The 17178-nt window shown below is 35.8% G+C and overlaps 1 protein-coding gene across 11 annotated transcripts in view; it reads left to right on the forward strand.

The window, feature by feature from the left end:
* Positions 1-17178, forward strand: part of MCTP1 (multiple C2 and transmembrane domain containing 1) — a 530890-nt gene that overhangs the window by 225573 nt on the left and 288139 nt on the right. For all 11 annotated transcript variants that reach the window (XM_019428810.2, XM_019428809.2, XM_019428806.2 and 8 more), the window contains exon 2: positions 13876-13990. In XM_019428810.2, the coding sequence (XP_019284355.1) occupies positions 13876-13990 (115 nt within the window). The remainder of the gene's footprint in view (positions 1-13875; positions 13991-17178) is intronic.

The raw sequence follows: 17178 nt of genomic DNA on the forward strand, positions 1-17178 counted from the left end.
AAAAGTACCTGGTCTAATATCTCAGTTGATGAGGCAGTGAGATTCAGAACCCTAGATAATACATGAGGTCTTCAGGCTTTCACAACTTGAGCTAGCACTTCGGTAGAAAGTGAGATAGTGTGCTCCACGGGTAGCCTTTTCAACTATGAGAAAGAGGACAGATTCAGCTGAAGGCATGGAGATATAAAAGAGTTTAAAAAAAGAAATGAGCAACATTTTATTTGCAAAATGAAGGGGTGCATTTTCATCTTTGGAATCTAAAAATAATTCTATAATTATATATTCTACTTCATTGGGGAAGATGTTTTCTGCACCTTTTAGATGGAGAAAGGTATGTATAATTTCTATACAACATGAACTGATATAAAGGCGATATGTGTGATTGTATTCTATTTACTAATTATAAAGTTGTATATACACTGAATAAGACCCTTATCCTGAAATAGTATCCAGCTACTTAGTCTAGTTAATGACACCAAAAAGGTTTGATTAGAAACAAACAAACAAATGCTCTACAAATTATAGAAGGCAGAGAAAAATATTTTTTTTTTCCATGAGAATGACCCTGAATCTGTTACTTAGAAATCCTGGATATTAGAAATTTAAAGTACTTTTTCTTTAACCACAGCCCATCCTTTCTTTTTGGCATGAACTTTTAGTTAAGGAAAATTATATAATTAAGGTCTGAGGAGCTAGAATTGCTGTGTAGTCTCAAATGTCTAATTTACTTTCTGATTTTTTTTTTAATCTGGGAAGTGTCTGTGTAGCGGTTGAGAGCATGGGCTGTGGGTACTGGAGAGTTTGAATCCTACTTCTAGCATTTTCTAGCTGAAGCAAGTAATTCGATTTCTCTGATCCTCAATCCCCATGCCTGTATTACTAGGATAATAAGAGTAAATTATTCCTTAGAGTTTTGTGCACAATAAATGAGACAATGTTTGTGCTGCATCTGTGCTAACTATGTCATCAGCTGAAATACTTTGGGTTGCAAATAACAAAAAACACAACTCAAATGGACTATAATTGTAAAGGGAATTTATTGGTTTATATAACTGGAAAATCTAGAGGTTAACTCAATGGTTTAATCAAGTCATGAGAATTTAGTGTATTTCTGTTGATCCACCTAGCCTTCCCCATTATTAACTTTATCCCAGATTAATTCCATTCAGGAACCCACGCTGGCTGCCAGCATTCCCACAGCTACTCCATGTTTCCTCATTCTCATCCAGGAGGAATGATTTAACCTATTTCAGCATTCTTAACCAAGACCAAAGATTTACCCTTGATTGGATGAGCTTCAGTCACATTCCTAACTCTGAACCAGTCATGGTAGTCAGGGCATTTGATTGGCCTCATTTTGTGACATTCTCCACCCTTAAGATGAGGGGCAAGTTAGTTGCCTACAACCACACTGGTTATCAAGAGGAAATTGTGAGCTGTTGGGAGAAAAGTACCTGCTTGGATTACGTGCTTGGAAGGTAATCAGTGCATGCAGCATTGTGATCACTGTTATCCACCCACCCCAGAAAGGACTGTCTACTGCACAGGCAGGAAGTTATCTGTGTTCCTAGATGGATACAGGGAACACATTACCTCCCAAAAACTTGTTAAAATTTCTGTTAGAGGCAGAGTAATTTCAGGAAGCACGCGTACACGTACACACACACACACACACACACACACACACACACCTGCTTGCCAAGATGAATAGTATATGTTTCTGGAATAAATCAAAGCTTCCTTACACTGAATACCTATTAATTAAAAACATTTGACCATTTTGGATTTTCAATTTAATGCTAAGCTATAAGGAAGTTTTAAAAAATTCAAAGTGACACCTAGCATCATTATCTATTCATATGATATCACTCAAGTTTTGGCAGTTTAGATGTCTTTTTTGCAATTAGTACTGAGAACACTTAAGCTGTTATTCACTTTGTTCTAACAATATCTTTGGAACACTTAAAGAATATCAGTTAATTGAATAATTTAAACTAAGCATTTATTTTCATTGTATTTACTTCATTACTGCAGCCAACTCTTGATCATTTCTAGAATCCACTATTTATCTATAGCAGATCCTGCTTTAATATTTATTAATCCAATAGATTTTATTTATGTATGGAAAACCCTCATAAAATTCCTTTTCTAGGACAGACTATGTGCTGAGGAGATAAAATTAACATTCCTGTGGTGACATTTTAGAATTTGAAATTTCATAAACAAATGTAAAAGCATATTGCAAAAGGAAATGGAAATATATTTTTGATTTCTTATTTTTTTTATTATTATTCATGTCTCTGCTCATAGCCCCTCACTCCCACTATAAGAATAATTGAGAATGACACACTTTCCTCACAAAATCATGCTCAGATGAGAGCATTGCAATTCATGGATGAAAGGTTCTGAAGATGTGTGAAAACTGAGAAATGCCCATAGTTATTCCTGACAAAAGGCTTCCTACAACTTCTCAGACCTTTTTCCTTTGAAGCACTTCCTTTGTGAATGTGTCTCAAAGTCTCAACTAGATACTAATACCATCTAGTTTATGTTATCTGTAATTAGACTGTCATTTTAAGAGTACAAAGGTAGGCTCTAAATATTACTTTAAAAAAATGTTTATGTTGAGAGGAGCGAGAGGGTGCATGCACATGCACGTCAGTGAGGGAGGAGCAAGAGAGAGGGAGAGAGAGAATCCCAAGCAGGCTTTATGCTCAGTGCAGAGCCTAATTTGGGGCTTGATCTCATGATGGTGAGATCACAACCTGAGCTGAAATCAATAGTCAGATGCTTAACTGAGCCATCCAGGGGCCCCTAGAGTATTTTTAGATTTACAGAAAAGCTATGAAGATGAAAAAGACGGTTTCCATGTGTCCCATACCCAATTTCCTCTGTTGTTTACATATTACGCTAATTAGTACACATTACATCAATTGGTACACTTGTCACAAATAATGAACCAGTTTTAATACATTAGTATTAACTAAAGTCCATACTTTACTCAGACCCTTAGTTTTCACTGAAGGTCCCTTTTCTGTTCCAGGATCTCATCCAGGATACCACATTTCACTTAGTTTCCATGTCTCTTAGGCTTCTCATGGCTGTGACAATTTTTCAAGCTTTCCTTTTTTTGATGACTTTGGTGGTTTTGAGTAGGTTACTGGTCAGATATTTTACAGAATGTCCTTCAATTTGGGTTTGTCTGGTGTTTTCCTTACGGTTAGGCAGAGGTTGTGTATTTTGGGAGGAAGATAAAAGAGGTAAAGAGCCATTCTCATCACAGACTTTAAATGCAAAACTGTTTTAATGATAGTCTTTGAAGGCAAAGACTATAATCAAACAGTTATATTCTCCATAACATTAATTCTTTTATGAGTATCCAGAAAGATTAAAAAATAGAAGCGTGGGAGGAAGGGAGAGAAAGAGGGAGGAATGAATGAGGGAGGGAAATGCTGAATGAGGATGAGTTAAGCTTTGGGTGTTTGAGGAGTGTGGGGTTGGAGATTAATTACTAAAATTTGTTAATTTCCTGTTCAGGAAAACTACCATCTCCATGCTTTTGTCCCAAGAAAATCAAGTGTTGAAATAAAGGGAGTAGTAGAGTTCATGCTATCTGGAGCTCTTTAATATTGTTTGGAAAGATTCCTATATAATTTTACCATAAAGGTTAATAGGCTATTCCCACAAAATTGATACCTGATAGAGACACTAAAATATTACTTTGATTATTTGTTTTTTTCTGGAGTTAACTTTGAGAGAAATAATACAGAAACTTAAAGAAAGAAAGAAAGAAAGAAAGAAAGAAAGAAAGAAAGAAAGAACAAAACACTTGTGATTCACAGAAAAGAAAAAAAGAGAAAGCCATAGAATTGTTCCAAAAGAAGTAGATATATGTATTTAAGTCTAATGAGAAGCTGTGTTCATCATAAAAGCTATGAGGCTATGGGTCAACGCACTGCCAGTTTTATAGATGTGAACACAGAAAGACTAGAAGTATTTATTAGCAAAACCCCAAATGTTTGCCATCAAGCATAACATCTGTTACACAAGTTCTCTCTCTTGAGTTTGTTAGAATCTCAAAAATTCAAGTCCTGTGAAACAAAATGTTTTCCTATGCATATTCCGCCACTTTGGGAAATCATAGAACTGATCTATTAAAATACTTATTGGTAAATACTTATTTAATACCTTGCCTCATGGCAAGGAAGATAACATCAATAAACAAGTTATTTATTGTACATGATGCTTTTTTTCTGACAAATCTTTCCTTCTCAGAGTTGCTCTCTTTGCTGATAGCTCTGTACTTTAATGCAGCCTGATTTTCTCTGGGGGGAAAAAGAGTATGCTTGGGAATTCACCAAAAGATAAAAGTTCAGAAGAGTCAATATGAATAATATCTATCATGCTCTCAGTTCTGACAAATATTTTGGTGAAATAGTGAAGATAACAGTCATTCAGTAATATGGTAGCACTGAAAGCAGAGGAGTCACCCTAAGCATGATGCACTTTCTAATCTCTCATTAGCTATCCATGAACACTAACAGTAGTATATACACAATGTATATTATAATTCAAAAAAAGCAGGAAGAATCTGTTTTGTATTTGTAAATCATTTGATTCTTTACAAAGCACTATAAACTGCATTATTTTAGTTTTCACAGGCTTATTTTCTTTAATATTTATTCATTTTGAGAAAGAGTGAGAGAGAGTACAAATGGGGAAAGAGGCAGAAAAAAGAGAATCTCAAGCAGGCTCAGCATTCAGCCTAGAACCCCAAACGGGGCTCAATCCCAAAACCCTGGGATTATGACCTAAGCCAAAATCAACAGTGGGAGGCTCAACCTACTGAGACACCCAGGTGCCCCTCACAGGCTTTGTTTTTTTAAAGAAGAAGAAATTGAGGCCAAAAAACTTTTCCCCCACCTCAAGAGTAAATAGTGTAATTAGGTCTTGTGTACATATCTTTGTGTTTTGATTCCTGTAATCTTTCTTCTGTTTTATAAGAGGTCTCCTCACCTCCTGCCCTCAAATAACTACTTATAGTTTAATAATTTCTGACACAAGGGGATAAGTATTTTGGGCTCAAGTTAAATAGTTGACCTCACTCCTGCCCCACCTCATCAGGGTTTGCATCTGATTAACACAAAGGCAGATTACAGGGTCTGATTCCAAAAAGGAATTGTTCTTTTGAATTGAGAAAAGAAAATCTTATTTGCTTTCCTTTTGCTCAGGATATTTTATATACTGTATGTATGGGTGGAAAAGGTAATCTGCAATAATAAAGTGAGGCTCCACAAAAGTCTATTTAGTGGACGAGTCAGGGGTGAGTAATCAGTGTTGTGGGAGTCCTGGAAAAGACATTCTGGGAGGACTGAATTTTTTACTTCTTTCAGCAGTGGTTAAATATTGCTACTTAGCGGGCTTGGAAATTTATAGGCCCATGTTGTTTGGTTTGGGCGATTGCAAAGTGAAAATCCCAGAATTAAACCCAGGGTTGTAATTCAGTTCTAAAAGAAACTGTAGAAAAACTTTGATATGACCAGATGATCAGACTTTTATGCTTAGCGTATCTTTCTGGTTAACTCATGGCTAACTTGTTAAGTACTGTAACATGTATTTCACTTCCTCTGAGATTTTTTATGGCTGTTTTTGCCCTATAATTATTAAGAGCACTCCCTTTCACTCTCCAAAGTATCTCAGCTTGAATGATAAATTATATGGTTACTGTAGCCATAAGGCTTTTTCTCCATTTCTTGCTGAAGATATTAATAAAAACATGAAGTTTTCTTGACTTTGTAACCGCAGAGCATTGACCTTATTTGACCTGAGGGTGGTGAGCTAGCACCCCAGGGGCATCTCTTTGTGAACATCAGTGAACACTGCACAGACAGGGAGGAAGCAGAGGCATGCGACAATTTTTGTCTGTCTACAGCCTCTCTGGGCAGCTCAGTTTCTCCTATATTACTGTCCTCGTGGATTTCCCCTGTTACCTGACTGCTTCCTTGTTTCTGTGCTTCTTTTGCTCATTCTTGTTGCTCTTAATCTATTCTGTTGTAAGTGCCATGACTCAGTTCACCTGTCTCGTACAAAGCCAAAGGAGGTAAGAAGGTGATCAGAGACCATACCCAACCAGGAGCACAGAGCCCAGAGCAACTGGCTCTCAAGTCCCAGAGCCAAGTCTTCAGTGGTAATTCATAGATACTTCTGCCCATACACTGTCATACTTTACTTTGGTTATTTGGTCTTTTTATATGTCCTGCTACAAAGTGACATTCTACTTTTTACTATATGTATTTTTTCCACCCCATGCTTCTGCTTAGTTATAGCACTACTCTCTTGGTTTGGGATTATACTTGGACCATCATGGCCTCTCCATTCTCTCTGTCATGGCCCCTTGGTCTTAGCAGCCACTTCTATTTCTTCTCTTTGAATTTGAAACAAACAACCTTTGCCTAATAACATCTTTGTTAATACCAACCTATCCACTGACTAGCCTCTCTGTCCTCAGTTCAGATAACCAGCTGCAGGTCTAATCAGCTAGGAACAAGGGGCAAGAAAGTAAAATTTACATCAAGCATAAACTGTTGCATAAGCTTATGGGACGCCCACAGGGTGGGCTGTGGATTAGTCAGACACTATGACTGACATACCTAGTGGGCTATGCCCATGTTGCCATGAATTTTCCCCATTCTTTGTGGTTTCTAAAATCATTTTATCAGTTGATCTCCAAATAATCATAATGTTCCCATGGTAAGTGAATCATGGAGCTTCCCTGAATTTGGAATATATCAGTGGCTTTTGAGTTATGTTTTTGAGAATTAAGTTTTAAAAATCTTTGATTTCCATATGATGGAGATTTCACTATGCAAATATTTTCAATGTCGTAGAAACTAGGAGAGATGACAAAGTAGAAATTGGTAATGACTAAGAAATCCTCAATGATGCCTGTTGATATCCTTGACAAGGTTGTTAAATTTGAAAAGTTGAAAATGTAAAAGCTTTCATTAAGTTTTAACTTTAAGTGGATTTTGTTGATAGACAAAGTTAGAGCTGCACTGAGCAGGGCCTGTGTGTATGAAACACATATGGAATGACTTAGCCAATCTATAAGCCACTGGGCATGCCAATACTAGGAGCATTCAAGAAAATCTCCTAGAATGCAGACATTCTTCTCCCTCCCTGTGCACTCCTACTTCCTATTGATAATAATGATCAACCAGCCCAGCTAACAGAGTTAACCCCATTTTTTGCCTATAATGAAAACTTCAAAAGGGCAAGGTGGCACTCTCAACTTTTTATCCATCAGCACCATTATATCTTGTGGTGGAAGCTTTCTCCACTGAAGTTAAAAGGCCTCCTAAGCAGCAGAGCTCAAAGTAACAGGGACCCTCATATCGATTCCTCAACATATTTCACAGGTGTTTTATGATACACATTTTCATAGTCTGTAAATTCTTTGTACATAAGCCTTCTCAAAGACTTGCTTTTATAATTAGCACAATTGATCAAGCTAGGCTGCTTATTGAAATCGTCTGAGGACTGTAAGAAAAAATACTGCTACCTGGGTCCCACCCTCAGAGTTGCTGGGTGCCTAGCCAAAGCCCTCAAGGTTGAGAACCATTAATCTGTATAAAATGAGGGAAAGAGGGGTTGGATATGAGGAAATTTGACATCATCATGGATAGTACTGGCCCACTTCAAGCAAGCCGGGAGCATAGAGGAAGGTCTTCTGCAAAAATGGTGGCTAGGTGAAGTAGATATGTGTGCTCTGGAGGTAATCCTTCCAAATGCTTTCTTTCAAATTCTCAGAGTCCCTCTCTTCCACACTCTTTTTCTGACTTTCCCATAAGTGACCTGATAAAGTTCTGACTTTTATTAAAATTTACAACTCCAAACACTGCAGCTACTTTTTGGCTTCAACAGTCCCAAAACTTTGATTGAGTGCTGTCATAGAAACCTCCCTAATCCTCTAACTGTGCCTAGACTCTGAATTTCAGACTTTGAGTTACCCATTTATTTTACATTCCCACCAAAGTGGAATTTATTCTAACCAGTATTTATTACTTTTTTTTTTAAATAATAGCCATCCTAAAATGCATACTGTGATATCTCATTATGGTTTTGATTTGCGTTTCACTGATAGGGATGTTGAGCACCTTGTCATATATTTGTTGACCATTTGTATGGCTTCTTTGGAGAAATGTATGTTCAGCTATTTGGTCAACTTTTAATCAGTTTGTGTGTTTTTTTGCTATTGAGTTGTATGAGTTCCTCATATATTCTGGATATTAATGCCTTATCAGGTATATGGCTTATAAATATTTTTCCCATTCCATAGGTTGTCTTTATTTCGTTGATTGCTACTTTTGCTCTTCAAAAGATTTTTAATTTGGTGTTGTCCCCCTAGTCTATTCCTGCTTTTGTTTCCTGTGCTTTTGGTGTCATATCCAAAAATTCATTGTCAAAACCAATATCAAGGAGCTTTTTCCCATGCTGTGTTTTTTCTGGTAGTTGTACAACTTCAAGTCTTATAATTAAGTCTTGAAGCTGTTTTGAGCTGATTTTCACATATGGCATAAGATGAGGGTCTAATTTCATTCCTTTGCATGTGGATATCCATTTTTAACAGCAACATGTACTAAAAAGGCTATATTTTCTCCACTTTGTGTTTTTGGTGCCTTTACAGAAGGTTAGTTGACCATGGGTTTCTTCTCTGATGTGTGGGTTTCTTTCTGGGCCTTTTATTTTGTTCCATTGATTTATGTGTCTATTTTTATGCCTGTACCTTACTGTTTTGATCAGTGTAGCTTTGTAGTATAGTTTGAAATCAAGAAGTGTGATGCCTCCACATTTGTTCTTTCTCAAGGTTGTTTTGACTCTGTGGGGTCCTTTGTGGTTCCACATGATCCAGCAATCCCACTCCTCGGGATTTATGCAAAGGAATTTAAGTCAAGATCTCCAAGAGATAACCACATTCCCATGTCTATTATAGTATTCATAATAACCAAGATATGTCCAACTTAAATTTCCATTGATGGATGAATGGATAAAGGAAAATTTTTGTATACATATAATAGATATAATAGAATAACATCCTGCCTTAAAAGCAATGAAGGAAAATCATCCATGTATGATAATATGTGGGAACCTGGACAACATTATGCTAAGTGAAATAAGCCAAACATAGAAAGACAAATACTGAATGATCTCACTTACATGTAGAATCTAAAACAGTCAAACTTATAAAAGCAGAGAATGGTGATTTCCAGGGCCTAGGAGGAGGGGAAAATGGGGACGAATGGTCAAAGGGTACAAAGTTTCAGTTATACAGGATGAATAAATTCTGGAGATCTGCTGTACAGCATAATGCCTTTGGCTAATAATACTGTATTGTATACTTAAAATTTTCTAAGAGGGTAGATCTTCAATTAAGTATTCTTACCACAAACCATAATAATAATGGTAATAATAATAATAAAGGAGGTGGGAGAAAACTTTTGGAGGTGCTGGGTTTGTAGCCTTGATGGTGGTGATGATTTCAAGTTATTTATTGAATATGTATAGCTTTTTCTACATCCAATCATACCTCAATAAAGTAGTTTAAAAATAGCAACTAAGTGTGGAGCATGACAGTTTAAGGAAGGGAAGAATATATTTGAAGTTCCTATAATAGTCACTATAGAAATGTTAAATTTAAAAAAAAAAAAAGTTTTTAAAATGACTGTTTTAGAGCTGTATACATACCTAACATGTCAGATACATCTTTCCTAATACCTTTTAACATTCCGTGACTTAAGATACTTTACAATAAACAATTATATTTCTAGTATGTCTGTATATAATCGGCCTACCAATTTTCTTTTTGGAACCATCTCAATGAGCCTGAGGAGAGATGACTCTCTAGATCTGCTTAAGTTCTTGACCACCTTCTTTCAGGGAGTTGGAGGTATCCTTGGAAGCTGACACCATGGTGGCTTGAAGCTTGCTTCTCATCTCACACTGCTGGCACACCATTCTCTCAGGGGTTCTGCTCAGACTTCCGTGTGACTCATCCATCCATTTCCCATATCTCCCACATCTTGTCAGTTGACAAATTCAGTTGATTGAATCTCTTCAATATCTCTCAAATTTACTTTTATTTCCATTACCACTGACCAGATCAGGCCCTTGTGACTTAAACTGGACTGTTATAAAACCTGTTAAATAATGTCTATATCTACAGGATTTTTCTTCTCTTTTCTATCCTATGGAGAGAAAAGGCCTGGTTTTGATTATTTCTGAAATCTAAGCACTTACTCCAGAGCATATAGGCAATAAATGTTTGTTAAATGAGGCCTGGTTATAGTGCTTCCTCTCTTCAAAACCTGGGATGGTTTCATGTTGCCCATGGGTTGAAACTCCTGTCAGCCTGAAGTCAATGCGTATCAGCCTTCCTTTACACCTTATTTCTCACACAGTTTAGTGATGTACCCTCTGGTGACTATTCACCTTGGGCTCTCACTGATTTTCCCATCTTCCCTTCTTTTAAATCTTCACTAGTCAAAGTCCTACCCATATTTTCACACCCTACTCCATTGTCATGTCTCTGAAGGCACCTCAGATTTTTCTCACATAATAAATTGGTCTTTCTTTCCTGCTGTCCCAATGACTAAATAATTCCATTATAGTACAGTCTGTCTTTAATTACAGCTCTTGAGTGGATAGGGTTTCTTTATAAGAGCCAATTTTGATTAGTTGGTAATGGTAGCCTATATCACTATATACTAAAAAAGGTTTCTGATGGTATACTTAGTTTTCTTTGGCACAGAAGGTCCCAAAACAGATCAGATGCCACCCATGATCATAGAAAAAGAGAGGAAATAAACTTCCTATGAGTAGTCAACTTTGTTTTTTACCCCCATGTGTGTATCTACTCAGCCAGATCGTATTTCCTTAAAGACATCTTTCTCTTTTCATTGCCTCTGTCACAATTTGTGTTCAATTTGGTTCTTAAACACTCTATTCCCTGATTTTAAAAGTTTACAATCTAAAGTGGCAAATATGACATTTGATATAGAATGTGATAACGGACAAGAAAGAAATAAAAGCTAATAAAATGGCCCTGGAAGACTGTGTAGGAAGACAAGACATGGAGAGCAAGAGGGGAAAGGCAGGTATCTATTCAAAGGAAATGAAATCAGTATCTTGGAGAAAGATCTGTATTCCCATGTTCATTACAGTATTATTCACAATAGCCAAGATACAGAAACAACATAAATGTTTGTCATCGTGTGAATGGATAAAGAAAATGTGATAAACACACACACACACACACACACACACACACACACACACACACACACGGAGGAAAATTATTCAGGCTTTAAAAAGCCAGTAAATAGAAGTCCAATGAAGCTATCTCTTAACTTGGTGTTAAATTCTAAAAGAGCAAAAGTGAGAAACCTAATATAACTAAAATTACCTTTGAAACTTCCTTAATTTGCCCATATAGTATAATATACATTTCAAAATATTATACCAGGTACTCTATAAATAATTAACTCTAAACTTCAAGACACACTGGAAAGAACAATGAAAACTACAAAATATACAGCAATATGAGCATTCAAACTTTTCTGCCTTTGAAGTACCTATCAAAATACTACAGGAGGATGCTAGAAAATGTCTCCTTTCCCATAGATTTTATTCTGAGAAAGTGGTAAATCTATCTATATTTAATATTTATTGATGGGCTTGTTTAGTTTGAAATTATGTATGTACAAGAGCCTAATGAAAGGCTTGAAATGTACTTGGAGCTTAACAGATGTTTGCTGGATTTGAATTTAAATCTTGCTTATTAGTTAGACCCATATACAAACTTTTTTGAAAAGTTGTTTAGAAGACCTTGATTGGCTTCCTGTCTTTCGAAGTTGGCATCTTCTGTGTGGCACAGTGAACAGCTCTCAGTCTTGCCATTTACAGTAGTTTCAAGACACCCTACCCTAGTTCTGGAAATGTGTATTAAAGGGAGATAACATTTTTGCCCTCCAAACTTGAAAAATAACATCCTATGCTGACTAGCATCTGGGAAATAGGCAGTCTTGTATACTTTCAATAGTAGTATGAACTATTTAAACTTTTTTCGGAAAAATTCATCCTATGAGTGAAATAAAAGCACAAGTCCTTGTAGTGGCAACTACTGAAACCAGCTCCTAATCAATAGAGAAATCATGGTGCTCCCACACTATGTAAAATGATATACCTAAAAAAAACAGAATAAAAAACCTAAATATATCTGTATGTGGGGATTAAAGCACCCATGACTTTTTTAAGTTAAATAAATTGTGAAATAATAGACAAAAATATAATACTGTCTTTGTTAAAATAAAAACAAAAACTGAAAACTCAGTCAAAGAAAAATAAACCCATATGCGTATGTGTTTGTATAAACCCTTCAAAAGTGTGGAAGGGTGTACTCTAAATTATTATAATCGGTAACCCCAAGGAGGTGGGCAAATGGATGTTTGAGGGAAGACCAACACAATCATTTCACCTTTGTTCCTCTGTTGTATGAAGGCATGATTCAAAGTAGTGGTGTTAAGAATTAAAAGAAAAAGACAACTGGGAGATGTAATGGGGGTGGAAATGGAGTGGGTGGGATTTGGCAACTTTCTGAACGCGGTAGAGAGGGAAATGAAGAAGTCAAGGAGACTCTATTGATTTCCAGCCTGAGCCACTGTGAGAATAGTGCTGTCATACATAGGAACATGGATACCATGAGAAGAAGTGGAATCTTTTTTATTGTTACCAGAGGAGAGATGAGGACTTGTCAAAGATGTGCTGCTTCTTATTTTAAATGATAATTTCTCCTGTAGGAAAGCTTTCTTCTTGGTCTTGAAACATTAAAAAAAAAAAGCTGCTTTATAGTATTGCATATGAAATATAGAACTTGAAGAGCCAGACTGGTGTCTAAAATTTTACCTTATCCATGCATATTATTCCAAAACAAAAGAATTTTTCTTTTTGTATTAGAAGAAAAATTATAGGAATTTAAAATCATTTCAAATGTGTAAAGAAAAGTAAGTTTTCCTATTGTATTCAAAGTGGCATGAAGTATAAAATATGACCAATCAATTTTTACTGTTTCTTTTGTGTTGTTTCAATATAGCTATTCCTCTTAGAAGTGTTTATTTTACTTAATGCCTGTAAATTAATAGTATATTGTTACTGAAGTTATTCTCTATGGGTAGCCTTGCAGAAATTTTTAGTTCTAGAAATAGCTTGTGCACTTGAACTTCTATTCCATAGCAAGCAGCATTAGAAATTTAGCCCCCCTGAGAACTTATTTCTTGCAAATACTGTCAAAATGCTAGGTGAATTTATTTCTGTATAATTATATCATATTTTATGTTGGAATTGAAAAAAAAGGTGTGTAATCCATCAGTATGACCCTTTTGCACAGATAAATGAGTCAACACAGTTGCCTGAATAGATCATTTTCATTTTCAGCTCACTTGTATGGAAATCAACTGCTCTGGCATACCTTTATTCTCCATTCATCACTGATTGTATTTTTATCTCAGACACTATTCCTATGTTAGTCTTCCTTGGTTGAATTATGTGGGGCTTTCCATGGGGAATGTTTTCCTGTTATATTTGTTATCTGTAATCTGAGTTAAAACAAGAATTCCTGTAAGTGTCATGTTTTTATTTTGATCTAAATAATTTCATGAATTTAAAAACCTTCACAGAACTGGGTGACTATGACATGTGAATGCACAAGATGATTTATTTGATTGACTAATTTTAACAATTTGAGTGAAGCTGCATATGGTCCCCCACTGAAGGAAATAGGAAACATTAAATTTAATATTTTGCATAATTCTTGTTTTTCAGAAAATAAATACTGCTGGAACCAGTAATGCAGATGTCCCCTTGGCTGATCCCGGAATGTACCAATTGGACATTACCTTAAGAAGGGGTCAAAGTTTAGCTGCCCGAGATCGAGGAGGTAAGAACATAAGAACAACATCACCTGGAAACTTATCCTAAATTTTTGACAGATTCTGTTTTCCTTATGGTTGCTTAAGTTAAAAAAATCAACTATAATTTTATAATTTTCAGAAGGTTGTGTTCAACAATATGGCTTGAAGCTTTATTTGACTCCTGTGACCATAGAGCAAGAGGTTATGATACAAATCAAAAACTCCTACACTGGCCCTGACCCAGACAGCATGGTTCCTACCAAACTGCCGACAAATTAGACTCTTCCTTATATATTATCAGTGACATAATTGGTTAGTAGATGAAGCACATATTTGGAGCCATATCAGAAGTCAACTTTTGGCAGACCTGAAATTGTTGTTGCTGCATAGATTTGCATAGCTGCATCTGCTAAAAACTGCCGAATCCAGAACTAAAATTTCACCAAAACTTTGGAGATTCCCACAGGTGATTTTCTGAGGCTTCGTTGGACCTAACAATAATCTCATAGTAGGTCTTTGTAGGCTACAATGAAAGAACAGAAAAGGAAAATTGTCTTTAGTTTCTGGATTCCAAATCTCAAGGCAGTCTCCTGGGGAACTAGCTTGGGCTACATTAGGGATTCCTTGAACCCAGATTAAAGGCAGCACCAGGGATGGACCCTAACTACACTTGGATCATCCTTTTCATATTTTGAAATACCAGCCATTCAAAATGTGGAGACCTGAGTGCCCTGAGGACTCACAATTCCAAAGGAAGCTGAATTAAGTTTAACTCCTCCAATAAGGAAGGAGGCTCCTCCAGTAAGCCTCTAACAGGCGTCAGACAACCTGAAGAAGTTTCCTGGCATCATGCAGTGTTGTTTTCTCTTCCCACCCTATTTGACGTACACACTTAGGATGTGGAAGGAACCAAATTAGGACAATAGCTTATAATATCTACATCCCGTCTCTATAAGAACAAAATAGAGAAAATAATTTAGTATAATAATGGGCTTTTTAAGACCAGAAACTATATAACTAATCGATTTGATTTTTGAATAAAAACTAGTAAATATCAGAACATTCTTAAGGAATGAAGGTGTATTGGAAATATAGAATTTTAATACATTTAATTTTCAAAATTAACCATCCAGTTAAGTAGCTGAGGACACATTTTTATTGAATATAACTGCTTGTCTCAAAAGCAGTTACAATTAGATTAGAGAAAGAAAATAATGCTATTAACATAGTATTATTTTGTCGTATATATTTATGCAACTTGTTTTCAGAATATTGTTTGAACTTTTCATCTCCAGAATCTTTGTTCATAACATAATTGGCACTGAGTTAGGTTCAGCAGTCAGAACTGGCCATCATTCTTCTTACTGCAATGCTACTGCCTCTTGCTAGGTTTTATCGTCTCTGCTTTAAGCAGTCTAATGAACTAGAAACACATGATCTTAATTACATTACATTGCATCATTTGATTTAAAATAGAATTGAATCAGTCATCAGGAGATCAAATTTTTAGTTCTAGTTATGCACTCCCAACAATATTAAATACATATGTAAGTAATTATTTAATACAACATTGTTTGTAACTATAAAATGCCCATAAATAGGAGAGGTGGTTAAATAAACCATGGTACATCCACATGATCAAATACTATGCAGCTATAAAGTAAAGAATAAGGAAATTATCTAGGAATTGATATGAAAAGAGTTGCAGGATATATTATTAAGTGACAAAGCAAAATATGAAAGATTACTGATAGTATGGAATATAAGAAAGGAGGGAGTATAAGAAATTACGCATTATCTGGTCATTTGTTCAAAAAGAAATATCAGAAGTAAAATCCAGAAGCTAATGAGATTGGTAACATACATAATATGGGTAAGGACAGGTGTTAAGAATGAGGGATGGGAATGGGATAAAAATGGTGAGGAGGAAGTTACTGTTCTTTGAGTAAACCTTGTTATTATGGCAGTATTTCAGATCCAGTTAACTAGATAAATAAGTAAGTATCTATTAGGATGTGGGAGGAACCCAAAATTAATTGTAACTATAATCATACCTTACGGGGATGAGGAATAAAACAACTAATCTAAGTGATCATGTAAAACAGTGTTTGGATTATACACCATAAAATTCAAGACAAAAAACACTATCCATGATCTACCTTAGAGCATGACTGCCAATTCTGAAACTACTTAATGTGTGTAATAGGACTGAACAAGTAAGTAAATGTATTATACATAATGAGAGCCAGGTTTTCCCCTGTTGGAAAAAGAAGTTATAAAAATAGAACAAGAGAAAGATGGAATGAACCTTCTGGTGTTAGAAAGGCATCCGTATGAACTAATGGTTTTAATATGTAAATGGTTTCTAATAGAGATTAAAATGGATAGAAGTGTGTGTGTGTGTGTGTGTGTGTGTGTGTGTGTGTGTGTGTGTGTTGTGTTGTGTGTGTGTTTCCTACATCTGTTTGCTGACAGGGCCTAGAAGCAATTCCAAATGTGTAATGGCAGACAAGCAATCGACATACCATTGGGTCCAGATTTTGGTTTCTAAATACAGTTTCCCTAATAAAAGTAAGCAGGGCTCCTACAGAAATGGTTGATTGCAGATCCGGGGCAAGGAAAGTACAAGATGAGCATGGAATATTTTGCAGTCCCAGACAGTAAGGAAGTAATAAAAAATTGATGGCATGATGTCAAAACAACAGAAGCCAACTTAAAAGAGCAGCTCCTAGTAATCAAAACTTGGACAATTTCAGCAACAAAATGAATGATGGTAATAATGAATTCTAACCCATCAAATGATATAATATCAATATCTATGAATTCATGCTGGTAAGTAAATAACTGAATACATAAAGAAGCAGGGGAGCAGGTACAGCTTTTCCTTATGGCATAATTCCAACAAACAACTGTAGAAGGGAAAATAGGAATAGAAAATTGCGTTTTAACAAACACCATAGTAACATGTTGCAGGCAAAAATCAATAGATGCCACAATTATATGTGCGAAATTATGATGAGAAATAGGATATTTGCATCATTTCAAGGTATTTCCCAACAATAGACATATGAGTTACAAAGGAAGAATAGTAACTTTCCAGTGGAGAAACTTGGAAGACACCACCTAACCCAAGTGGATTGAGACAGACACGGACTCCCTGGTATGATGCATTGACAAAGTCTCATCCCTACTGTAACACTCTTGTTAACAATGT

Source organism: Panthera pardus, unplaced genomic scaffold (assembly GCF_024362965.1).
Source record: "Panthera pardus isolate Hobbes unplaced genomic scaffold, ASM2436296v1 HiC_scaffold_2, whole genome shotgun sequence".
In the NCBI taxonomy this organism is placed as follows: domain Eukaryota; kingdom Metazoa; phylum Chordata; class Mammalia; order Carnivora; family Felidae; genus Panthera; species Panthera pardus.